The sequence below is a fragment of the Symphalangus syndactylus genome, chromosome 22, assembly GCF_028878055.3.
Source record: "Symphalangus syndactylus isolate Jambi chromosome 22, NHGRI_mSymSyn1-v2.1_pri, whole genome shotgun sequence".
Taxonomy (NCBI): Eukaryota; Metazoa; Chordata; class Mammalia; order Primates; family Hylobatidae; genus Symphalangus; species Symphalangus syndactylus.
Window position 1 is genome coordinate 12495611 of NC_072444.2, and position 26870 is coordinate 12522480.

Genomic DNA, 26870 nt, shown 5'->3' on the forward strand with positions numbered 1-26870 from the left:
CCCATTCCCTATTATTTAATTTAAAACCATTCATCTAATTAGCATCTGTCGGGAATAGTTTTGGTGTGGTTTTGCCTGGAAGGACTGGGCTGCATTGGGCGACATGTTGGATTTTTTTTTCCAGCTTCAAGACTCCACCATAGGGTTCCCACATTTATTTTGGCCCAAGAATGTTCCGAGGCAGAGATCAGAGGCTAGAGATTTGGGAGCCTCTGTTGTCTCTGGGGCTGGCGGCTTCTGGCAGCAGTGCTTAGTCTTTTGCGTTGATCATCAGCTATTTCTCCATCCACAAAGGGGCTGGCGCTGGGGATCTACCTACCTTAGGGAGTGTTGAGCGGGACCCGTGGATTTGGGACGGGTTTGGGGTTTAATGTTCCAGCTCCCTTCCTCGGTCTCTGAGGTTCCTGTTCTACCTCCACTCTCCCATCCAATCTTTTTCTTTTTCCTAATGTTCCTTTGTGTTTTTGTGTCAATAAGGAGCTATGGCAGGAATCAGTGGGGATCTCCCTCTTCACCTGGATCCTTTGTGGTGTCCTCTTGTCACTTTATCTTATTTGATCTTGATCTTTTCTGAGCCTTTGTTTTGTTAGGGGCCTTTGTTCCTAAATTCACCCTAAAGGCTGAACTCTGCAGCATCATTGAATAAAAAGGGCTCAGAAGGTAGAATCAGAGAGCTATATTTGCCTCTGGGACTCCTCATGTACTTGTGTGTCTCTTGGGAAACCACTTTCCCTCTGAGCCTCGGTTTTCTCATCTGTAAAATGGAAGATAACGATGATGATGACGATTGATGATGATGATGATGGATAATAATAATGCTTAACATTCATTGTACTCAATCTCCACCAGGCACTGAGATAAGACATTTACATATCAATCTCAGTAAACCCTTAGAGTAAACCTGATACAGAAACTGAGGCTTAGAGATTATATGACTTGTCCAAAGTCATAGAGTAGCAGAGCCAAGACCGGAACCCAGGCCTGCGTGATGCCAAGCTCATGAAATCTGCCCTAGGGTTGTTGCAAGGATAAAGGGGTCACAAGTGATCGAAGGTGCTTTGGCAACCTCACAGTTAAAGGTAATGGAAGGGATTCAGAAGACTTTGGAAAATGCCTTCTGAGTCTTGAGTCTCTGGTTTTGCAGTATGTGTGTCTCACAGTAGAGTGCAGTGTGGATAGATAGTAATTAAGGGTTTGGATGAGAGACCAGAAGAAGGAAGCAGAGTAGTCTTAAAGGCTGCACCCTGTGGTTGTTTTGTTGCAAGCTGTTGGGTTTGCTAGCCTTTGACATCATCTGGAATGTCACAGTAGGAGTATTCTTTGCAAACTAGTGCAAGGGTTGGATTTATTCCACGTCAGGGTTAGACTAATGATCATTGGTGAAAACATCTTCAGAAATTGGATATTTGGATCTGTTCTTTTTAGGGTCTCATATTCAAGGGAATGCATAGGAACAAGAGCCACTGGAAAAACACTGTTGTTGGTAGCTCATTACACCCCAAGCTGTGGAGTCCCTGCCTGGGTCAGGAAGGGAAGCGGGTGTGACTTGGAGAGAAGCTCTATTGAGCACAAAGGACCCTTGAGACTAAGTCATTTTTCTGACCATGATTCTTTTCAAGAACATCGTGTCCCCTTCTTCTTATGATCTGCCACTGCACAGAGCTTTGTCCAGGCCACACTCTCTGGGACCAGCCCAGGGGGTTGAGCTGCCTCGGACTCCACAGCTCCTTCCTCTGCAGGAAGAGGGTGGGGTGGGGGGCACATGTGGAATCTTCTCAGAAGATCTGTTGGGTGGGAAATGGTTGCTCAGGAGGAAGGAACCCCCCTGCATTAATCTGCTTACTCAGAGGGAACAAGAAGCTGCCTGGGTGGATGAAGGATGAGGACAAGAGTAGGGACTCTGGCATGTGTGACCTTGGTTGGGGCTCAGTCTCCTCATCTATACAGAGGGAATGATGGGCCCTGGTCCTTGAGCTTCCAGTGGCCCACCGGGATCTCCTAAGGGACAATAGATCAGATCTCCGATGAAGACCCTGGTCCAGGCTGGCTTTTGTGAAGATCCATTTTGGGGCTCCATTTACTACAGACAGCACACAATAAAATTGAACTGCTGCCTTCGAATCCCCATAGCACCAATAATGTGTAGAGATCAGGGAGAGTGAGAAGCCACAGGGAGCCAGGGACGTGGTCAGGTGGTGGCCTGGGGGTCAATATGGAGAATAGGGGTTGTAGGGGCCAGAAAAGGGATAGCAGGCATGGGGCAGGCGTGGGGCAGGCGTGGGGCAGGTACGGGGCTGGGGTATTTGACAAAGGGTTTTTTTATTTTTTTTGAGATGGAGTCTCCCTCTGTCACCCAGGCTGGAGTGCAGTGGTGCAATCTTGGCTCACTGCACCTCTGCCTCCCCAGTTCAAGTGACTCTCCTGCCTCAGCCTCCCAAATAGCTGGGACTACAGGCATCCGCCACCATGCCTGGCTAATTTTTGTATTTTTAGTAGAGATGGGGTTTTACCATGTGGCCAGGCTGGTCTTGTACTCCTGACCTCAAGTGATCCACCTGTCTTGGCCTCCCAAAGTGCTGGGATTACAGGCATGAGCCATCGCACCCGGCCTTTTTTTTTTTTTTTATTAATAGGAGGTGAGGCTTGAACTAGGTCAAAAAGGATGGGCAGATGTCAGAATCCCAAACACCACATTTCTTTTAGAACTTTCAGGGCAAATATTACCTCCTGTTTATGTCCTCAATAAAGGGCACAAACATGTGATCACTGAACCAGAGGTGTCTGGAAGCAGGCCAGTATGAGACAGGAGTCCCCAGGGACTCTGGGGGGACGGTTCTCCTAGACTCCAGGGCAACAAAGACAATCAGCCACCAAACAGATCCTGCAGCATTTTGCTGACCCATAGGTCCTTGAATCCGTTTATAAAGGGGGTTGGGGGGGGTCCTTCAATCCCCTTCTGTAACACGGGGAGTCCTTGAATCCCCTTCTATAACAGTAGAGAATGCTGTTTTGTTCAGTGGCTCCCTTCGGAGATTCAGGAGCAGTGGATGGGCATCAGGGCTAAGGCACTGCAGCAGGGTCCCCAGTCACTCCAGACTACTGGGGCCCAAAACTGGCTGCATCTCAGAATTACCCTGGGGAGCTTAAAAAAGCACAGATTCTAGTACCCCTCTGCTGGCCTGAAGAATCAGAATCTCCGGGGGTGGGGCGCTGGTATCTGTAGCTAGGAGAGGCTGATGCAGGCCAGGAGGTCTGTATTTGAACATCTCTTTTTCTGGGTCATTTAGTCCATGCAAAAATGTTGGCCTGGACTTTCTAAAGTTCCCCACCAGCCTCCATGTCCTGGTATAGATTTCTGATGTGGGCCATGGCTGGGATGTTGGAGGAAACCTATGCAGCCTGTCCCCCTCATGTATGTAGAGCTCCCACCACTTGCACCTCAGCAGCTCCAGTCCGCAGGGGAGCAGATCCCCTGGACCCTCCCCAAGCTCTTCTCCAAAGCAGGAACCACTTAGCATCGACAGCTGTCCTTTGTCCCAATGGAGAGAGACCAGGACATGCATAAATGCAATTATAAAAGCAATTTTTCTCAGACAGGAACATATAAGACAGTTCCTCAGCATTCAAATTATTATAATGAGCCGAGTTCCACTTCAAAGGGGGCTAATTTAATAAGAGGAATTGCTGGGGCTCTAAGGAATTCTAATTAGATTTCTTTCCACACCCACCTTGTGTATTTTTCTGAAGAGCAGCCAGGGCTGCTAGATTGTGTTGTGTTTGGGTCCAATGTGAAGAAACTGGGAAGCCAAGCCTAGCCAGAGAAGGCCATCCATCTGCCTTGAGCCTGACAGCCCAGCGGGAGCGGGGCCTGGCCACCACGAAAGTCAACAGGATTCAGGGCAGCGGGGATGGGGAGGGGGCTGGGGGTTGCAGAGGGTTTCCTGTGCCAGTCTGGGGACATGGTGGGTGGGGTGGGCTAGGAGAGGGAGGTCTGGAGCCAAACTGCCTGCGTTTGAATCCCAGCCCTTCCCTTTCCTAGCTGTGTACCTGGCATTACCTCTCCACACCCCCTCAGTTTTTTAATCTGTGAAATGGGGCTAAGGATAGAACCCACTCCATTAGGGACTTGGGAACATTATGTGTGCTAGGGCACATAAAGCGGCTAGAATAACACCTGGCACAGAAAACTATTGTTATTACTCTCTAAAATAAGGAAATCAAAAGATGGGAAGGGCTTCCCAAGGTCAGGACTGATTTAATTTTGCAGGAACCCCTTGGACTCAGAAGTCAGGTTGGAGGAAATACCTGGGAAAGGATCCATCTCTTCTATGGTGACAAGGCCAAAGAGACCTCAGCTCCAATCCTGGCTTTGTCACTTATTAGCTGTGTGACGTTGGACAAATTGCTTTACCTCTCTGAGCTTCTGTGTCTTCATCTATAAAGGAATGATAATAAACTCAAACAAACGAAATGTTGCATGGGGCCTGGCTCATAGTGGGGCCTTAATAAATATTGTTATCAAAATCAGTCATTTTATAAAGCAAATATTTCCAGGTATTTACACCTCTGGAGTATCATGCGTCTTACGATTAGTGGTGTCTTACAGTTGCTGTTGCCTGGGCAAACATGAAAAGCTTTCGTATCAACACTTGCAGAATGGGAGGGAGTGGCTTGGTAGAAAATCCGAGGGGAAATTAGGAACAAAATGGTTGTGGGAGGGATGTGGGAAAATGGTGACACTGACATGTTTAGCAGCGTTGCCCAACACAGGAGTCAAAAGTGAGCCAATGGATCGCTTAAGCCCCGGAGTTCAAGACCAGCCTGTCTGGGCAACTTGGCAAGATCCCATCTCTATTATTTAAAAAGAAAAAAAAAGGATAAAACAAGAAACTCCCCACAAACAAACAAAAAATAACCCCCCAAACCAAAAAAACACAAAAGTGAGCCAGCGCAATGCCACACGATGACAAAGCTGGGGTAAGAGCCCAGCACTCCTCGCTTTTTCTTCTTTCATGGAATCATTTGGAAAATGCCACGTCACCAGTGCTCTTGAAGGTAAGAGGACAATATTGTGTGGGAAAACAGGAACTCCAATGACTCTAAGTTGAAAGGAATTCAGAAGAGCCTGGCTTTGAATGTGAAGCAGTTTTAGGGAGATGGTAACAAATTTAGGTGCCTTATTTCATTTTATGTATATGCAAGAGAGATAGACGAAAACCCACATCTAAGTTGAAAAAGCTTTCTCTAAGCATGTAATCAAAATTCTAAGTGATGAGAAAGCATTGAGTCATAGTTTATTTTGCAGTGTTTTCCATTCTGAGTGGTGCAGACATTCATGGTGTGTTTTATGATCAATGTTGTCTTAGATCTGATGACTTACTTTTGATCCTATTTTTCATCTTCTCACACAAACCTGTCTACATTGGGACCAAGAGGATGTTGGCCCTGCCTGTTCTGAGCGTGTCCTGAGTCTGGCACTGTACTCTACATTTTACGTGGTATTTCACTTATTCCTCCTGTCTTAGTCCATTTGGATTGCTATAAAGGAATACCTGAGACTGGGTAATTTACCAAGAAAAAAGGTTTATTTGGCTCACAATTCTGCAGGCTGTACAAGAAGCGTGGCACCAATGTTTGCTTCTGGTGAGGACCTCAGAAGCTTCTAATCATGGCAGAAGGGGAAGGGGAGATAGAGTGTCCCATAATGAGAGAGGAAGGGAGCAAAAGAGAAAGGGGAGGAAGGTGCCAGGTTATTTTTAACAATCGGTTTTCCTGTGAACTAGTAGAGCAAAAATTCACTCATTCTTGCAGGATGGCACGAAGCCGTTCATGAAGGATCCATCCCCATGACCCAAACCCTTCCCACTAGGCCCCATCTCCAACATGGGGGATCAAATTTCAACATGAGATATGGAGGACAAACATCCAAACTATATCACCTCTCAACGAGCCCATAAAGAATTTTCCTCTTCACTTTGCAGATGAACTGGGGGCTCACACAGGAAGTGGCTAGCCTAAGATGGCAGAGCAAGAACTGGATCCTGGATTGGAATGCATTGAGCATGTGGCTCTATCCTGAGGGTGGAGGTAAGAGGTATGGCCTTCCTCCAGAAGTTTCCCTTCTGCTTTGTGCGGTGCTACTACCCAAGAATCCTCTGTGGCCTGTGTAAGACCTCTCAGATTCAGGGTCAAGAAACATCACCAAGACCCAAAGTCTGGAGTCATCATTTATCAGGCAATACATAATTACCATTTATTGGGTGCTCAGGAAACACGTCAGTGACAGAAACAGTATTGAATTAGGTGCCAAGAGATATGGGTTCTAATTCCAGTGACATCATTCACTAGTTGTGTGGCCTTGGCCAAGTCACTTAACTTCTCTGGGCCTTGGTTTGGTCATCTGTAAAGTGAATAGTTTACAATGAGATGTTGGTAGGGTCCCTTCCAATTGTAACAAATCTGTCTTTTATGCAGGTCTTGGGGGCTGGGCGAACTTGACAATGGATTTAGTCCACCTGGAGTCAGGCAGGAGCTCTGGAAGCCTCTGATGGACACAGGGAAGCAACTGGCCTTCAAAGGTAGGGTCAGTGCAGGATGGATGGAGAGCACAAACACGCACTTCTTGCACGCTGGGACACCAGGATCTGGAGCCTCCGAAAGATCTGCTCCTGTCCTGGGAGGGATGTTGGGCCCCCTGGTGATGTTTGTTCAGAAAAAGTTCTGTGGGCAGCCCGGGCCTAGGAATATTTTTGATAAAACAGCACTTGAACCACATTCTTTATGTTTCACCTTATTCCAATCCTGTGCAGGATTGGAGGTGCATTAGGGCTGGAAGGGGTTCAAGGGGCTCCTATCTGCTCTGATTGGTTTGTGGAGGAGGAAGCAGTTATGTAACTGCTGCAGCTGTGTCTTTCTTCACTTCCCAAGTCAACTGTAGAGTTTTGGGGAGACGGGACCTGCTTGCTTCCCCAGGAGCCCTCACTGGGCTGAACAAAGAGCCGAAGAGGTCTTGGCTGCTGCAGGTAGCCTTGCCATGCCTGAGACAACTGGAACCATTAATACACACAGTTATTGGGGGCTTCCAACGTGCCAGGCGCTGGGCTAGGTGCAAATGCATTATCTCTGTCCGCATTGTGGCCATGCAATGACAGCTCTGGTTACTTGACGTGAGTCCTTGGCAAGCATCATTTCATTTGATGCAGAGGTGGCACATATGGCAGATGGGCTGAGCCTAGGGCTTGTGGCCTTAGAGGACATGGGTTCACACCTTGGCTTTGCTTCTTTCTCATAACCTTCTGAAGTTCTTAACCTATTTAAGCCTCAGTTTTCTCATCTGTAAAGTGGAGATAATCATAGTGTCCTAGGGTATTAAAAAGGTTAAATAACACATGTGATGTGCTTTGCACAGCTTCTGGCATATGTAGCAGGTGTTCAATCAATACTAGTAATTTTCTGTGTCGAAAATAACCTGCCTGCAATCTGAAAAGTTAGGTATTACATCTCCATTGCAGAGTTGAGCAAACAGAGCCCCAGAGAGGTAAAATGACTTGTCTAAGGTCACACAGTGAGTAGATGTCTAGGCTAGGATTCAAAGCCAGGACTGCCTGACACCCATTGCCTGTTCCCCTTTACTCAGTGTTCTGATGCCTCCTCGGGGACCAGAGCTGCTCTCCTCCTCAGGTGTCCAGTCCTGGGGGGACAGGCTTCTACGGCACTGTCCCCAGAGATCTCAGATAATGGGAGACAGTGTTGCTGAGTGGTTAGGGTGTGGGATCTGGAGTCCACCTTCCAGCCTTACGCTCCCTGGCTGTGTGACTTTGGGCAAGTGACTTGACCTCTCTGGGTCTCTGTTTCCATATAGGTAAAAGGAGGATGGTAATGATAATATTGAGGATTGAATGAATGAATGAAGAAATGTCAAGTGTTTGGTGTCAGGCCTCCCTGTGTGTCAAGAACTCAGAGCTGGATTTCCCTAAGTGTAACGTTGTTAGGGTTACCGTGATCACTGTGGGGCAGCCATCCCCTTTCTCCCCTCCGGGTACACCAGAGCCAGAGAGCAGCCCAGCAGGGCCTTCAGGGGCACCAGGATTTTCAGACAGTGGCATAGCTGTCGTCCTCCATTTCCCTGGCCAGGGCAGGGGTCCAGTGGGGCTGGCCGGCAACACCTGCTGTCAGGATCTGATTGGAGTTTCATTAGTAGGAAAGGCTGGATCCTGGCACCTGCACACCTCCAGGAGGGAGTGTGGCTCCCAATGCCCATCTGGGGACATTGCATTAAAGGGTTCCTTTCCACAGGCTCAATCTTCGATGCCTCAGCCCTCCCCGAGCCCTGACCACAAGCCAAATGGCGCTGGGCCACAGTATCAGGGTTCTCCAGCGACTCCATCCTCCAGGGAGGAAGAGGCGGTAAATTTCCGAGCTGGGACAGAACCCAGAGTGGCTGGAGCAGGCCAGCACCTCGCCTCATATACTTGGAGCCTGGAGACATCAGGCAGCAAATGAGAAGCATTTGAAGGTTCTCTGACTATTTTCTTTTTTAATTAATTAGTTAATTAATTTTTTAATTTAAAATTTTTTCTTACCTCTGGTTCAAGTTCTCATGACTGATTCCTTAAGGTTGCAACACATGAACACGCCTTTCCTCCAAGAAAATTTAGAGAATTCAGGTTAGCAAAAAGAAGAAAATAAAAGTCCTCCATAAACTTATAATCTGAGGATAATGTCTTTTAATGTTTTTTCCTTCCTGTCTTTTTTCTATGAGCAGATATACATACAGGCTTTAAAAATATACCTTGAAAATAGAAGCATTCTCTATGTGAAGTGCTTAGCATATTACCCAGCACATAGTGAGTACTCAATAAACCTTTACTGTTACTACTATTATTTCTATTTTATAGCCTGATTTTTCTCTCTTAAATGGAATTTCGGCTCGATGAGAATTAGAACCTTGTATGCCTCATTAACCTCTGTTAATCTAGTGCTTAGCACATAATAGGTGCTCAATAAACATTTTTAAATAGATGAAAGAATAAACATTTTTCTATCTCGTTAGATTTGCATCTGTAATATTTAATGACAACATAATAATGCATTGCTGAATTTGTTTTTAAACTTGGCTGGTAATTGTTTGAAAAAACCACTCCCAACCTCCTAACTCTCCACGTCAGTCAATCCCCTCATCCCAGGCCTCATCCCCACCTTAACGAGATGGAGGCTGCTGGGTTCCCCAGAACTTTGGGGACCCAGCATCGCTTCAGAGAAGCCAGAAGCCAGCGTGTGGGCTGCCAGCGCCCTCTTTGGCTCACAGAAACCACTAATCATTGACTTAAACCGTCTAGGTAGCACGCAGACGAGTAAAACCCCAACTCCTGCATTTTTGATGAAGCTGACATTAGACAAACACTCACAGCTTACTTGGTCAGACCCGGCAGTGAGGGGCTGAATCAATAATGAAACACTGGGAGGAATAAAGCATTAAACAGGGCGTTCTGCAAGGCAAGCAGCTTGGGGGTCGTCAAGTCAGGGGACCCAGGATGGCCCGTGGCCAATAGTCCTTTCTGCCTGGCTGCCAGGCAGTGAGATGGCTGGGCATGCAGCTTGTCCTCCATTCCTACAAGTCTGGTAGGCAGTGTGACTTCTTGGGGAAACCTCTAGGCCTAGGCTAGAAGCCCGGAAACATGGAAATAGTATTAACTTTGTGGCCTTAGGTTATTTTTTGCCTGTCTGTCTCAATCGGGAAAATAGATCCTTGAACCAGGACACCACGGTTCTTCCCAGCTGAGAGATTCAGTGCATTCAGCTTGAACTTGGGAATACGTATGGTCCAGACATAAAGTCTGTTAAATGTCAAAAATGAACAGGACCCAGGAAATCCACCACAGTTCCTTTCTTTATGCTGGAGAGAACAACCTCCTTCTGCCTGTTCTGACGTTCTTGGCCTTGGGGTCATTGAGAAAATACTTCATTAGGTCTCTGTTCCATCCAGAGGATGTTTGAAGATAATTCTCTTAGAGAAAAGGACTCCAAGCTCCAGATTCCACCTTTCACCTTAGGTCACATCTTTGGGTGCGATAAGACCCTCAAGTTTGGAACAGAAATCTGGCCAGTCCCCAAAGACAAGAGGCTGAAAATAGGGAGGAAAGATGACCCAATGGGAAGGAGTAAACTATGGATTCAGCTGCCAGGTGGGAGTCTCTGCATTTGCTCTAAGACATCTTACCTTTGCCTGCTCATTTGCATTCTAGAACTTCAGTACTCAAAGCCTGGTCTATGGACCAGTGACATTGGCCATGTCTGGGAGTCTGTTAGAAGTGCAGCATCTCAGCACCCGCTCCCACATCTACTGAAGCAGGATCTGCAATTTCACATTCAAGCTGGGGGAGCTCTGCTCCAGAGAGTCCCACCCATTGGGGACGGGGTGGAGGTATGTTGCTGTGCACAGGGCTGTTGCAGAGAGTGGTGTTACAGTTTTGCATCATTCAGCTCATTCAGGAGTCTCTGGCCTCACAGTGATGGTTTCACTTCATGGGAGGGGACACTTTTGAAATACCTTTTCTCTGAGATGGTTTATTTATGCTTATTTTTGAAACCAGATTGAGTCAAGGGACATACAGAGTTTCTGTCTGTTAGTTTAATGGCATTTCAGAGGACTTTCCCACTCTTTCGGTTGTGAGAGTAAAAATAATACATTCAACAATTACTCAGAGCCTGCTAAGGGCCAGATCTGGGCTTGGGGAGGGGATCACAGGCTGGGATATGATACAATCTCAGGAACCCCCATAGCCAGGCAAATCCCCACACAAGGCCTCTAACTACAGCAAGGGACTCCTTAGACACTGGATTTACCTTTCTTACTCGAATGAACAGAAGATCTTAATCATAGAGGAACTGCCTAGAGAATTTATTCAAATTGTATTTGCCAGCCAGGCACGGTGGCTCATGCCTTGTAATCCCAGCACTTTGGGAGGCCGAGTGGGGGGTGGATCACTTGAGGTCAAGAGTTCGAAACCAGCCTGGCCAACATGGTAAAACCCTGTCTCTGATAAAAATACAAAAAAATTAGCCAGGCGTGGTGGCAGGTGTCTGTAATCCCAGCTATTCGGGAGGCTGAGGCAGAATTGCTTGAACCCAGGAGGCAGAGGTTGCAGTGAGCCCAGATCTCGCCACTGCACTCCAACCTTTGCAATAGAGCAAGGCTCCATCTAAAAAAAAAAAAAAAATGTATTTGCCTGGGTCATCTCCCAGAGCATCTGATTCAGTGAAACTAAATGAGAAAGAGCTTCCATGGTGATTTTGATTCTCAACTTTGACCCACTAAGAATTACCGCTTTCTATTTATTTCTGATTTTTAATTAAATTAAATTAATTAATTATATATATATTTTTTGAGACGGAGTCTTGCTCTGTCACCAGGCTGGAGTGCAATGGTGTGATCTCAGCTCACGTCAACCTCTGTCTCCTTCCTGGGTTCAAGCGATTCTCCTGCCTCAGCCTCCCGAGTAGCTGGAATTACAGGCATGCACCACCATGCCTGGCTAATTTTGTATTTTTAGTAGAGACTGGGTTTCACCATGTTGTTCAGGCTGGTCTTGAACTCCCTACCTCAGGTGATCCGCCTGCCTCAGCCTCCCAAAGTGCTGGGATTACAGGTGTGAGCCACTGCACCTGGCCTTATTTTTTACTGTTTTGAGATAGAATCTTGCTCTGTCGCCCAGGCTGGCGTGCAGTGGCATGATCTCGGCTCACTGTAACCTCTGCTTCCCGGTTTCAAGCAACTCTCATGTCTCAGCCTCCCAAATAGCTGGGATTACAGGCGTGCACCACCACATCTGGCTAATTTTTTTGTATTTTTAGTAGAGACGGCGTTTTACCACGTTGGCCGGGCTGGTCTCGAACTCCTGGCCTCAAGTAATCTGCCCACCTCGGCCACCCAAAATGCTGGGACTACATGCGTGAGCTAACGTGCCTGGCCAGAGTTACTGCTTTGTAATGTAGTCCAATTATTTCTTGCCTCTAGGTGATGAAATGGACTTGTCTGCTATGATCAAAGGACCGTGTCATTCCCTGGGGCAGAGACTGCTTGCTGTGCACCGAAGTTCATTCTCCTCCCCTTCATGGGCATATAGCCCGACCACAAGTCCCAGCCTCCCTTGGGGCTGAGAGTGGTCATGTGACCTTGTTCTTACTAATAGAATGTGATGCATATCTCTCTGGGCTAAGCCTTGAGAAAGTGGCTGGGTCTTCTCTGTGAGCTCTGCCCATTCCCTACAGCTGAGTCCTCAACCATGAGGGTGATAACATGTTCCCAACAGATGTCAGAGCCATCAGGTGGAAGAAACCTGAATCCCTGAATCTCTACATGCAGTTGAGATACCTGCCAACTGTAAACATTCACCTTGGATATGAACGAGAGCAGGAATATGCTTGCCTTTTTTGCTCTTAAAGACACTGCATTTAAGGGTCTTCTCATATTATAGCAGCTTGTCTTACCCCAACTAATATGGCACTAACAGTCCCAGTCACTTTCTCCTAATACATTTTACCTCAAGGTTCAGAATTCAAGACTTAGCTTTACGCCACTGCACTAAGGCTCTTATTTGAGAGTAGAGCTTTTGCTTAGTGTATCCTAATTCTCAGGATGGAATCAGGTTTCTAGTTTAGTTTCTTTTTTGAGCAGTTCTGTTGTAAGGATTGACATTTCACGGCTTTTATTCTTCCTTAGAGATCTTCCAAAGAAAAAAAGAGAAATTGCATGTTATTTTTAAACAGAAAAACATTACTTTATCTTGCAATTACCACACGGGCCCATTGGACACCTTCTTAAATCTAAGATATATCATGGGATTGTATGATCTCATTTTTCCTATCTCTTGAAAAATGTTGCTATTTCCTCAGCCTAGAAATTACTTCATCATCACTTATTAACTATTCTAAGCTATGCTGAAAAGACTAAAATAATAAGAAAGTGGAATGATGATGGAATTGCCTAGGAGGATGATGGAAAAATAATAGAAATCATCAGTGTAATATCACCCTACAGTTTTCTTTCTTCTCTTTTTTTTTGTCTTTTTGAGACAAGGTCTCACTCTGTCACGCAGGCTGGAGTGTGGTGGCGTGATCACAGCTTGCCGCAGCCTCGACCTCCTGGGCTCAGGTGATCCTCCTGCTTCAGCCTTTTGGGTAGCTTGGACTACAGGCGCATACCACCATGGCCAGCTAATTTTTTAAATTATTTGTATAGATGGAGTCTCACTATGTTGTCCAGGCTGGTCTTGAACTCCTGGGCTCAAGTAATCTGCCCATCTTGGCCTCCCAAAGTTCTGGAATTACAGGTGTGAGCCACCATGCCCAACCCAGTCTACAGTTTTCTTATTGTGTTGTCTTCAACAAAATTATAAGCCATTAACAATTTCAAAAATTTCTTCAAGTGACCATGAACCACACTACCCAAACCTTCTTCACTCCTGCCAGCACCAGCTGCCCCCCAGACTATCAGATGCTCAAGGAGGAGCATGAGGTGGCTGTGCTGGGGGCACCCCACAACTCTGCTCCTCCGAGGTCCACCGTGATCCACATCCACAGCGAGACCTCTGTGCCCAACCATGTTGTCTGGTCCCCGTTCAACACCCTCTTCATAAACTCCTGCTGCCTGGGCTTCATAGCAGTCACCTACTCCATGAAGTCTAGGGACAGGAAGATGGTTGGCGACCTAACCGGGGGCCAGGCCTATGCCTCCACTGCCAAGTGCCTGAATGTCTGGGCCCTGGTTCTGGGCATCCTCATGGGCATTCTGCTCATCATCATCCCAGTGTTGATCTTCCAAGTCTATCAATAGAACAGGAGGCAGCATCCAGGCCAGGAGCTCTGCCCACGACCTGTCGCCCACACACTTCACCTTCCATTCCTTGACCTGCCCCCGGAGCCGAGTCCTGTATCAGCCCTTTAACCTCACACACTTTTCTACAATGGCATTCAATAAAGTACACGTGTTCCTGCTTAAAAAAATTTCTTAAAGTATTGCACTTTGAGTTTGCAAGTGCAAGAAGGAAAATCAGAAATGATGAGAAGCTAGAATCCAATAGAGATGCATTTTGAATCTGAAATCTGTATTTACAAGATGCATGTGTTCCTGGTCCATGCATAGCAGTTGATGAGAATTTAGGTGTATTCAGAGACTGTTGTCCATTTAAAGTATGTACCTTCCAAACCAGGAAAATAGGAAATAAAAATTTAGGTTTGTTATGTTTAAATTCTTTTTAGAATATATAATGAAGTTGTTCTTCACTCTCCCTTTGTTTTTATTTTTGTAAGTTTTTTTTTTAAAAGATTTAAAATATTTAAGAATGTTCCATATCACGAGGTCAGGAGATCGAGACCATCCTGGCTAACAAGGTGAAACCCTGTCTCTACTAAAATTACAAAAATTAGCCAGGTGTGGTGGCGGACACCTACTTGGACAGCTACTTGGGAGGCTGAGGCAGAAGAATGGCGTGAACCCGGGAGGCGGAGCTTGCAGTGAGCCGAGATCGTGCCACTGTACTACAGCCAGGGCGAGAGAATAAGACTCCATCTCAAAAAAAAAAAAAAAAAAAAAAAAAGAGTGTTCCATTAGTCCTAGATGGTAAATGATAGTGGGTGTTTTCCCTCATATACTGAAGATTAAAATAATCTGGCCAGGTGCAGTGGCTCATGCCTGTAATCCCAGCACTTTGGGAGGCCAAGGCGGGTGGATCACCTGAGCTCAAGAGTTAGAGACCAGCCTGGCCAACATGGTGAAACTCTGTCTCTACTGAAAGTACAAAAATTAGCCAGGCGTGGTGGCATGCACCTGTAGTCCCAGCTACTTGGGAGGCTGAGGCAGGAGAATTGCTTGAACCCAGGAGTCAGAGGCTGCAGTGAGTACCTTAAATACCCTGGAAAGACATATAAGCCCTACAAAGATTTGCAGACCTGCCACATTGGTGAAGTTTGCTGGGATATGATGGTCTGGGGAGTGCTAGTACATTTCCTCTAAAGTAAAAGACAAGTTGTTGTACCTTACACATCTTACTGCTAAGCAATAGACACAATGCCTGGTGGGTCCCTTTGGAGTTTGGAGGCAGCTTTTAGCGTACTTGCTAATACTGCTCTGACTCATTCCTTAGATGACTTAGAACGCTGCCAGTTTTGAGTGGGCAGACAGCAAGAGAGGGTTCTGCAGTGTGTCCAGACTGCAGTGCAAGTGGGGCCTGCTTATCCACAGGGATGAGGCCTCCTGATATTTTCATGGGCCCACAAAAAGATTTTAATTTATTTTGAAATCAAAAGAAAAATGAATATAATAATAATAATGATCCATTCTAGATTATGCTCATTTTTATACCACCAATGGAGTCACAAAATAGAATTTTAGTTTTTTTTTTTGAGATGGAGTCTCACTGTGTCGTCCAGGCTGGAGTGCCGTGGTGCCATCCTGGCTTACTGCAACCTCCGACTCCTGGGTTCAAGCCATTCTCCTGCTCAGCCTTCCGAGTAGCTGGGATTACAGGTGTGCGCCACCACACCCGGCTAATTTTTGTATTTTTAGCAGAGATGGGGTTTCACAGTGTTGGCCAAGTTGGTCTTGAACTCCTGACCTCAGGTGATCCACACCTTGGCCTCCCAAAGTGCTGGGATTACAGGCGTGCTACTGCACCTGGCCTTAAATTTTTTTTTTTAGATGAAAGACGAGGCCCGCCAAGGCAGGAATGCCTAGTGTCCATGAAAGTCATAATGCAGCCCTAGGTACAAGCTGCTGTGCCCCTTAGACCATACGATCCAGCCGATCTGAAAGTGTCAGAGGTGTCGCTGCTAGATTGGCACACCGTGCAGAGCAACTTGTGAGATCCACGGGGAGGGTCAGAGCGCAGATCCCTAGAGTTCTGTTATCAAGGCCAGGCCCTCTTTGGCAGAGAGGACTTTCCATTGGAAAAGCAGCTCCTGGCATGACACTGAACCACAGTAGATGTGGAGTACTTCACTGTGGGATGCAGGTGACCACGTGGCAGAGCTGTCTGTCCGTTGTGAGCTGTGTATTGTCAGAGCTTCCAAATAAAAATGCTCGTTATAATGCTTCAAGTTATATGATGGAAACGGTTTATTTGGGGTTGGGTCCAAGCAGGTTCAGGAGGCACAAATAAATTATATGAGCAGATAGCAGGGGCAGAACCCATATAACTACCTTTTCCAAACCGACACCTCTCTCTCTCTCTTTTTTTTTAATAGAGATGGGTCTCGCTATGGTTTTTTTTTTTCTTGTTGTTGTTGTTGTTTGTTTGTTTTGTTTTTTTGAGACAGAGTCTTGCTCTGTCGCCCAGGCTGGAGTGCAGTGGCACGATCGTGGGTCACTGCAACCTCCGTCTCCTGGGTTCAAGCAATTCTCCTGCCTCAGCCTCCCGAGTAGCTGGGATTACAGGCATGCACTACCATGCTAATTTTTGTATTTTTAGTTGAGACAGGGTTTTGCCATGTTGGCCAGGCTGGTCTCAAACTCCTGACCTCAGGGGATCCGCCTTCCTAAGCCTACCAAAGTGCTGGGATTACAGGTGTGAGCCACCGTGCCCAGCCAGGGTCTTACTATGTTGCCCAGGCTGGTCTCAAACTCCTGGGCTCAAGAGATCCTCCCACCTCAGCCTCCTGAGTAGCTGGGACCACAGGTGTGTGCCACCACGCCCAGCTAATTTTTATTATTATTATTATTTTTTGTAGAGACGAGGTATTGTTATGTTGCCCAGGCTGGTCTCGAACTTCTGGCTTGAGCAATCCTCCTGCCTTGGCCTCCCAAAGTACTGGGATTACGGGCATGAGCTACTGCACCTGGCCAAACTGATAGCTCTAACTCAGCCCACAAGTGTGACCTCAGAGGGTCCTTTAGGATCAGCTGAAGAAAAGAACTCGGCTGGTTCACAGGTAGGTTGGAGCCGTATATACCACTGCCAAAACATGGACAGTTACCACCCCCTGGGGTGACCCTGGAAGACAATGGTGAAGGTAAATCCTCCTAGAGGAACGGAGCTGTGGTAGCGATACTCCACGGTTCCCACTGCACAGAGAGAAAAGCAACTCCCTGTGTGGGAACGCATGACTCCTGGGCGTGGCTAATGGCTTGGCTCTGCTTTCTGGGGAAATCCGAGCTAGGACCTCAGGCTTACTGTCTTCCAGGCACTCATTAAATCCTTACGCAATCTTATCAGGTGGGTATTTTTGTAATCCACACTTGATAGATAAGGAAACTGAGATACAGAAGGCTTTGATGAAAGTTGCTCAAAGTCTCACAGTTAATAAGTGGCACTCTGGCTGGATGCGGTGGCTCACGCCTGTAATCCCAGCACTTTGGGAGGCTGAGGTGGGCAGATCACAAGTTCAGGTGTTCGAGACCAGCTGGCCGACATAGTGAAACCCTATCTCTACAAAAAGTACAAAAAATTAGCCGGGTGTGGTGGCAGGTGCCTGTAATCCCAGCTAGTCGGGAGGCTGAGGCAGGAGAATCGCTTGAACCCGGGAGACAGAGGTTGCAGTGAGCTGAGATCGCGCCATTGTACCACTCCAGCCTGGGCGACAGTGTGAGACTCCGTCTCAAAAAAGAAAAAAAAAAAACGCTGTTGGGTGTGGTGGCACAGCTGTAATCCCAGCTGCTTGGGAGACTGAGGCAGGAGAATTGCTTGAACCTGGGAGGCGGAGGTTGCAGTGAGCCGAGATCACATCACTGCACTCCAGCCTGGGAAACAGCAAGACTCCTCAAAAAAATAAAAATAAATAAAGTGGCACTCTAAGGTTCAAACTCAGGCAGTCCAGCTTTCCGCTAATTTTCATGGTAGGGTAGAATGACTAGTACCACGCTGGAAGTCGAGACATCTCTGTGTTCGAATCCCAGTGATGACACCAATATCTTGGAGGGGCCTTGGGACAAGTTTCGTCTGTACTCTAGGGCTGTTTTCTCTTGTAAAATGCTTGAACTCTATTATCACGAATGCTTCTAAGTTACTTGATTCTTCTGGGCATTCCAGGGGTTCAGGGTGGGTGAGGTACAGGGTGGTACACATATGAATAAGCCATAGTCCTCCACTAACACTGCAGCCCTCTCCACAAGTGACAGCCATAAAGGCTGCATTCTTCACCTACCTGAGCAATTATGGGTTTGGAGGTTTTTAAATAATGATTCCAGCATGTGCTTTGTATAAATAAAGGTTGGGGCAGGGGGAGATGAGGGGAATGTGGGCCTGGCTCGTTTGCACGACTAAAAATAGAAACGTGAAAGTCCTATAATGATGAGGCAGAAACTTAAAACAAATTTCTTGGAAAATTTCATCCCCACCCCACATTGCCCAGGTATTTCCCCCTTTTCGCCTTGTGCAGAAGGAGCAGGGGAAATTGGGGTGAGGGGCGGGTATCACAACACACCCTTCCTTCCTGGCGCTGAGAAGGAGGGGCCGAGGTGACCAAACTGGGAACAGAACGTCTGTTCAGGAGCCTGATGCAGGCTGACACGGGCCTTTGAGCTCCCTGAGTGGCATTTACAGCCACAGATATGGAAAAGAAAATAAATCTCCCAGACTTGGCATCTTGCTTTAATTAATACCATAATCAAGTTTCTGGCCTTGTGGAATGGAAGGATTTCAACACTCAAGGCCCCTCTGGCAGCCGAGCAAGAAGTGGGCCCCTTGGCCAGGCAGCCCCCAGGGCAATGGGCTGGCCAGGCAGGGCCAGGAGATCAGGGAGGGTGTGATCAGGGATCCCGGACAGAACAGCAAGAGATGGGCTCCAGGTGTGAGGCAGGGGGCTCAGGAGGGAAGAGGGAAGCCTCTATGGAAGGTCCTAATCCCTCATGTTTATTGTGCATTTATTATGTCCTGAGCTTTCACCTTTATTTTTCCATTCAATCCCTACAGAAGAATCGGGGAAGTTGTACTCCTCATTTTCCAGATCAGGAAACAGACCCAGAGAAATGGTGTGATTTGCCCAGAATCACACAGCTAGAAGGTGGTGGAGCTGGGATCTGAACCTAGGCTCCGTGAGTCGAGAGAGGCAGAGCATGGGGAACCAGCTCACTGAAGGATGGAGGACTGGTGCCTTCCATGTCACCCCATGGCCTGGGTGGGAGGTAGGGAGGGCATCCCTCTTAATCAGGATCACCCACTGTCTCTGTTTTAGCTGATAGAAGTCTTCCAAGGAGGGGCTGGGTGCAGTGGCTCACGCCTGTAATCCCAGCACTTTGGGAGGCTGAGGCGGGTGGATCACTTGAGGTCAGGAGTTCAAGAGCAGTATGGCCAACATGGTGAAACCCTGTATCTACTAAAAATACAAAAATTAGCTGGGCATGGTGGTGGGCGCCTATAATTCTAGCTACTGGGGAGGCTGAGGCAGGAGAATCGCTTAGAACCCAGGAGGTGGAGGTTGCAGTGAGCCGAGATTGCACCATTGCACTCCAGCCTGAGCTACAGAGCAAGGCACTGTATAAAAAAAAAAAAAAAAGAAGAAGAAGAAGTCTTCCAAGGAGGATTTAGGGGATTGAGAGGCGATGGCCATATTTTAAAAGTGGCCTCAAAAGCAGAGAAGTGGTAGGTGCCGAGGAAGGTGGAGGAATGAGCACGTGGAGCCCACGTTGGTTCTCCAGCAAGTGCCCAGCTCTCCTAGGAGCTAGGTGGAATGGATACCCAGGGGTGCCTCCAATACGCAGTCTCCACAGCACCATGAACCGAGAGCACAAAGAAGGAACCACAGTCCTGGCTGGCTGGGCCTCTGGTCCCCTGGGTGCTGAGTCAGTGTTGGGGCCAGGGCCTGATTTCTGCCATTCCCTCTCCCGCAGGAAGGCCCTTTTTGGACAGCCTCCCTGGCCTACATGCCTGGCTCTGCTTGGAGGCTCCACCAAGTAGATAAACATGGGAAGTCATGAAATCATGATCTGGCCCCATACCTCTGTCTCTCCTCTCCCCTCCCACACTCAATGCTCCAACTAAGCCGGTGTGCACGTGGGCTCCTGAGGGCCTGGGTTTGCGTGCTCAGGCTGTTCCATCCCCACCGCCCAGAGGGTGGTTTCCCTATCACAGACGCTAAAGTCCTCTCCACCCCTCACTGGCTGGCCCAAAAGCTACCTCCTCCAGGAGGCCTCCCGCGAGCATCTCAGCCAGGAAGTAATTCTCCTTCGTTTGGGCACCCACAACATCCTTCTGACTTTGAGCACCCATCTCCCCCTTTCTCATGACCAGGGTGCTTTTCATCTTGCACGGAGTCACTCATTCATTTGAAACACTCATGGATGCTTGCTTCATTTCTGGCATATTATTTTGTCTGTGACGTACCTCTAAGTTCCTGGAAAGCAGAAGCTGGTCGCAGTTATGATAATAATATTTCCCTTTGTTGAGTGATGACTCTGTTACCAGCACGTAAGCACTTCATGTGGATCTTTTAATCTTCACAAAACCCTATGGGGTTCATTATCATCCTCCATATTTTACAGATGAAGGAACTGAGACAAAAGAGGTTAAGCAGATTGTCCGAAGTCTAGCAAGTGGTAAAGCCGGAACTCAACCCAGTCAGTCTGATACCAGAGTCTAAACTTGTAACAACTAGTTTAATTTCTGTAAAACTTGTGGATTTGCCTGCATAGTGCCTGGCCAGTAGAAACAGACTTATTTATTTATTATTGTTTTTTTTGAGATGGAGTCTTGCTCTGTTGCCCAGGCTGGAGTGCAGCGGCACAATCTTGGCTTACTGCAACCTCCGTCTCTTGGGTTCAAGCGATTCTCCAGTATCAGCCTCCCGAGTAGCAGGGATTACAGGCATGCACCACTACGTCTGGCTAAATTTTGTATTTTTAGTAGAGACGGGGTTTCACCATGTTGGCTAGGCTGGTCTCGAACTCCTGACCTCAAGTGATCTGCCCACCTCGGCCTCCCAGAGTGCTGGGATTACAGGCGTGAGCCACCACGCCAGACTAGAAACAGATTCTTAATGTTGCTTGAATGCAAACTCCCCACAGGGCCCCATATTGGACTTTGTATTTGATTGTTTCCAAAATTTGTTCGTTGAATCAATGAAAAAAATGGCTAAGGAACGAACTCATGGTTAAGTTTTGGAAGTTTTTCTAGTTATGTACTGCTGCATAACAAACCACTCTAAAACCAAGTGGCTTCAGATAACTGTATTATCTCATGATAATGAGATTGGTTCTGTAGATTGACATGGCTCAGCTGGGTGGTTCTGGCCTGAGGCCTCTCCTGGGGTTACAGTCAGGTGGCAACTAGAGCTGGAGCCACCTGGTGGCTCGCCTGGACAGGACGTCCAAGACGGTTTCTTCCCTCCTGTGTCTGGCACCTCAGCTGGGTGGCTAGAACAGCTGGAGGCTGGCTGGCATCTCTGTTGCTACATGGACGCTCCATGTGGCTAGCTGAGATTCCTTATAGCACGGTGGACTCAAGCTAGTTGGAATTCTTCTGTGGTGTCTGGTTTTACCCAAGGCAGGCATTCCAAGAGGCCCTGGCCAAAACCTTGGAAGTCATAATGACCTAGTCTCAAAAGTCACATGCCATCCTTTTGTTGCATTGAATACAGGGAGGCGTGGTTCATTGGTTTGGGGAGAGGACATCTTTAGAGACAAGTTACTATGGGAGTAGCATTGAATTGTGAGGGTCCCAAGGTTTCTGTTACTCTGGCGTGACTGTGAATCAGGATCTAATCAGGAACTGAGGATCGAGTGTGGTTGTGAGGGTAAACTTCGAAATGAGGAGAGCTGACACCCATAATGTCTCAGCCTCTCCCAAAGAACAGAAGTTTGCCTAAATTGGGGTGCTGGAAATTTTGCTTCCTATTCCTTCCAGACCCAAATCCTCTAAATCCAAGTCAAATGGAAAAGCCTTTCTTGAGCACCTACTATGTGCCCTAACCTGGGATTATTTTTAAATAATCCCTAATGCTTTTGAGTGTTTGCGCCTGACATTCTTCTAAGTGCTTACCCATATTGTATGTAATTCTCATAACCATTCTATTTGTTAGGTACTTTCGTTATTCCCATTTTACAGGTGAGAAAAACAAGTCACAGAAAGGTTAAGTAACTTGCCTAAGCTCCACCTAAGCCAGTCTGCACGTGGGCTCCTGGAGGGCCTGGGTTTGTATGCCAACCCCTTCCTCAGCACCTACCACTTCTCTCCTTCTAGGTCCACTTTTAAAATCTGGCCATCAACTCTCAATCCCCCCAAATCCTCCTTGGACGGCTTCTGTCGGCTAAAACAGAGAAGGTGGGTGATCCTGATTGCATCATCATTTCCTACCTCCCACTCAAGCCTTCGGGAGAGGTTAAGTAACTTGCCTATTGATCGAATCGGCTACTGAAGCTTGTGCATTCGTCATGTAGTTCTCGTGCCTTGGTTTTCAGCTCCATCAGGTCCTTTAAGGACTTCTCTGCATTGGTTATTCTAGTTAGCCACTCATCTAATTTTTTTTTCAAGGTTTTTAACTTCTTTGCCGTGGGTTCGAACTTCCTCCTTTAGCTCGGAGTAGTTTGATCGTCTGAAGCCCTCATCTCTCAACTCATCAAAGATATACCATGGAATACTATGCAGCCATAAAAAATGATGAGTTCATGTCCTTTGTAGGGACATGGATGAAGCTGGAAACCATCATTCTCAGCAAACTATCACAAGGACAAAAAACCAAATGCTGCATGTTCTCATTCATAGGTGGGAATTGAACAATGAAAACACATGGACACAGGAAGGGGAACATCACACACCAGGGCCTGTTGTGGGGTAGGGGGAGGGGGGAGGGATAGCATTAGGAGATATACCTAATGTTAAATGATGAGTTAATGGGTGCAGCACACCAACATGGCACATGTATACATATATAACTAACCTGCACGTTGTGCACATGTACCCTAAAACTTAAAGTATAATAAAAAACAGAAAGAAAATAAATCTGAAAACAAGCCAAAAAAAAAAAAAAAGTAACTTGCCTAAGCTCCTCTATCTGATTACTTAAGTTCATGTAATTAGCAAACAAAGTGAAAATACCTGAGGATTTGAACTCAGGTATATTCTGACTCCAGAGCGCATGTTCTTTACCCCTTGCCATCCTGAGCCCTGCTCTGTGAGAGACCTGAGCCAAAAGACATTGTTTCTCCCTTCCAGGAAATGAGTCTAGTAAAGAAAATAAGACTCTTGTCTAAGAGTCTTAGACATTTGTTTAGGAAGCAATTCTGTTATTTTTAAATGGTCGGTGGAAAGGTATCTACCTCTCTGTAATAATGGTAGGGTGTAAATTTCATTTCACCAGAAATTCATTTCATTTCATTTGAATTTCTCCTGAATTACCCATCAGAATCAAGAGGAAACGTTTGACATGAGATCATAATGGAAAAACCTCTATCTAATTGGACAAAAGAGGGTCCTTAGTTGTATCGGTTAGCATTTGCTGCATAATCAACCACACAAAAATATAGTAGCTTGAAACAGGAAGGTATTTACTCAGGATTCTATGGTTTGGCAATTTGGGATGGGATCAGCTGGGCTGTTCTTCTCTTAGTCTCAGCTGAGCTCTCTCATGTGTCCACAGTCAGCTGACGGACAACGGTCTCACATTTAGTACGTGGTTGACTGTTTCCTGGGGTGACTGAGCTATGTCTCGTACCATTAGTAGGTTACCAAGGGCTCTTCCACATGGATATGGTCACAGGGCTCCCAGGAGTAGCAAAGGAGGCAATGCCCTAATGCCTTTGCTTGCGCCATATTTGCTTATGTCCCATTGGCCAAAGAAAGTCATGTGGTCAAGCCCAGTTTCCAAAAGTAAAGAGATAGACTCAACCTCTTGATGGAAAGGGTTGCAAAGTCATGCTGAGAAGGGGCATGAGTATAGGGATGGGAAGAATCTGGCTTATTTCTGCACTCTATCACATTAGTTTCCCTGAAGTCAAAAGACACCTGTGGCAAGCAGAATAATGGCACCCCAAAGATGCCAGCATTCTAGTCCTGTAACCTGTGAACACGTTACCTTACACAGCAAAAGGGACTTTGCAGATGTAATGAAGTCAAGGATCTTTTGATGGGGAGATCCTCCTGCACTATCTGGGTATGTTCAATGTAATCACAGGGGTCGTTAAAGGGAAAGAGGCAGCAGGAGAGTCCCAATCAATGGGGAGAGGTGGCGATGGAAGCAGAGGTCAAAGTGATGCCACTGCTGGCTTTGAAGAGAGAAGACAGCCATGAGCCATGGAATGCAGGCAGCCTCTGGAAGCTGGAAGAGGCAAGGAACGAGTTCTTCCCTGGAACCTCCAGAAGGAGCTCAGCCTTGCTCACACCTTGATTTTAGTCCAGTGACACTTCTGACTTCCAGAATGGTAAGATAAAAAAATGGTGTTGTTTATGCCACTATGTTTGTGGTAATTTGCTACAGCATCAATAGGATGTAAATACAACACCTTCAGCCATGTGACCTTTTTCTCCAGACCAGTAATAACCTGCTTGGTGATTACTCAAAAGCAGGCAATCACATCTCTTTTATTAGAAGGAACAAAGATAAGGGCTTTTAAATACCCACTCCTGAAAGTCCTCAAACCCTAGAACATCAACGCTCAGTGGGAAGGCCCACTGGGAATACTGTCTTCTTAAAATCAATTTGAGATGAAATTGGAAGAAGTATTTTGACAACACTGCAGACAAAACCATGGTTAGAATGAGTAGAGTTGAATGAGCGTTGTAAGAAAGGTATCGTGTTATGTTCACCAGCTGCTTTCCTTACAGATCTTGATCTTTTAAGGCTACTTAACTTTTAAATATTTATTTAACCATTTTAAGAGCAATTTTAATTTTTTTTTCAAAATAATATAATGGAGTATAAAAGGTTCAGACCATTACCAAGTTTCCATTGGTCCCCTGCTGCCGGCATATCTTGATCGTCGTCAAAATCCCTAAGAGGAAATAAGAAGCTTCTCTCTCAATAATGCTGAATCAATAGTGACAGCCACGTCACACTCAATAACAGACAACAAAGTCGGATGGCCCATAATCTTGGAGCAGAGTGCATGGAAGCGCCCCTGTCACCAGTGAGGAGGCACTGGTAAATTCAGCAGTGAGATATTGACGGGGTCTCTCTCCAGCGGGAATGAATACCAGCCTGCCCCCTTTGGTCTGACTTCTTACTCATGTACCCCAATTTCTCTGGTTAAGACTTCAGCCAGCTTAGCTGGGCACGGTGGCTCACACCTGTAATCCCAGCACTTTGGGAGGCCGAGGTGGGTGGATCACTTGAGGCCAGGAGTTCGAGACCGGCCTGGCCAACATGGCGAAACCCTGTCTCTATTAAAAATATAAAAATTAGCTAGGCATGGTGGTGGGCACCTGTAATCCCAGCTACTTGGGAGGCTGAGGCAGGAGAATCCCTTGAACCCAGGAGGCAGAAGTTGCAGTGAGCCAAGATCACACCACTGTACTCCAGCCTGGGCAACAGGGCAAAACTCCATCTTAAAAAAAGAAAAAAAAGACTTCAGCCAGCAGATCAGAAAGCAGAAAATGCATTTGCCTTAGTAGTGAGTCGACAGAATTCCAGAGACTTGTAGCCGTATCAGGCTCTCCAAGCTGGAAGCAATTTCAAAGAGCAAAGGCGCAACCTCTCATTTACAGATGGGGAAACTGAAGCCCAGAGAGAAGTAATTTGTCTGAGGTCACCCAGCAAGGTGGTGACAACACAGGAACTGGAACTCATATTTCTTCACTCTCAAGACAGACTCTGGGCTGCCCCTTAAGGAAAAAGTAGAGAAGGGAGGGGAGAAAAAGGTAGACATGAAGGAGAAAGAAAAGGATGAGGGAGAAAAAAGAAAGGACAGAGAGAAAAAAAATAATCAGAGTAAAGGAAGCAAGCGTTCTCTAACTCCTGACCTCGAGTGATCCTCCTGCCTCAACCTCCCAAAGTGCTGTGACTACAGGCGTGAGCCACCGCGCCGGGCCTCAACCAGCGTTCTCTAGAGCAGTGGATCCCAAATGCCATCCGAGGACCAGCAACAGCAGCGGCATCTGGTAAGATCCAAGGAAAGAACGTATTTCCTAAAATAGAATGCTGAGGAAGAAAAGAGGCAAGTTTAAAAATAATGGAAAGTAATTTTACAATAAAATACAATGATGGGGTACTAATACTTAGCTCATGTTTATTGTAAAGACTGAGCAAGAGTAAGTATGTAAATATGCCAGTTTGTAAACTATAAATCCTGATGGAAGGCACCTAGCTGTGTGACCTCAGGCAGGTTACTTCTCCTCTCTGAGCCTCTGTTTCCTCAGCTGCAAAATGAGAGCGTTGAATCAAAGGAGGAACAACGTTCTTTGAGTAGCTGGTATTGGCAAAGAACTGAAATTGCTGAGACCAAAGAGAAAGAAAACTGTGTTTCTGTTCAAGAAACTTGGCCGGGTGCGGTGGCTCACACCTATAATTCCAGCACTTTGGGAGGCCGAGATGGGCGGATCACCTGAGGTCAGGAGTTCGAGACCAGCCTGGCCAACATGGCAAAATCCCGTCTCTACTAAAAATACAAAAAAGCTGGGTGTGGTGGTTCGCACCTGTAATCCCAGCTACTCGGGAGGCTGAGGCAGGAGAATCACTTGAATCTGGGAGTTGGGGGTTGCAATGAGCCAAGATCGTGCCACTACACTCCAGCCTGGGTGACAGAGCAAGGCTCCATCTCAAAAACAAAAAACTCCCTCAGTCCATTCTCCCCATCACATTTGCTGCCATCTACTCAAGCTAACTGCAGTGGAAGACTGATCCAGACAACTAGAGTGACAGACCACTTTTGTCTTGATTGTCTAGATGCTGTTGAGTGTGACACAGCTGGGTCATCCCAGTTCTGCCCCGCCCGCAGTGCCCCGCCCGCA

General features: G+C 46.8%; 1 protein-coding gene and 2 long non-coding RNA genes across 3 annotated transcripts in view; 2 read left to right on the forward strand and 1 right to left on the reverse strand.

Moving 5' to 3' along the window:
- Window positions 1-6088, forward strand: part of LOC129471951 (uncharacterized) — a 45061-nt gene extending 38973 nt beyond the window's left edge. The window contains exon 3 of the long non-coding RNA XR_008653814.2: window positions 5982-6088. This is a non-coding gene — a long non-coding RNA (uncharacterized lncRNA). The remainder of the gene's footprint in view (window positions 1-5981) is intronic.
- A 150-nt stretch (window positions 6089-6238) lies between these two features.
- LOC129471950 (uncharacterized) lies at window positions 6239-10292 on the reverse strand. Its single transcript, XR_008653813.1, has 3 exons — window positions 10220-10292; window positions 8583-8636; window positions 6239-6400 (listed from the first exon to the last, which is right to left on the reverse strand). It is a non-coding gene; the product is annotated as an uncharacterized lncRNA (long non-coding RNA).
- Window positions 10293-13432: 3140 nt separating this feature from the next.
- On the forward strand, window positions 13433-13834 carry LOC129471947 (interferon-induced transmembrane protein 3-like). Its single transcript, XM_055261135.1, has one exon. It carries the CDS (start codon window positions 13433-13435, stop codon window positions 13832-13834), a length of 402 nt encoding a protein of 133 aa, XP_055117110.1.
- Window positions 13835-26870: the final 13036 nt, after the last annotated feature.

Excerpts from the sequence above, each read along its gene's own strand:
- LOC129471947 (XM_055261135.1), top strand. The coding sequence starts at position 13,433 with ATGAACCACACTACCCAAACCTTCTTCACTCCTGCCAGCACCAGCTGC.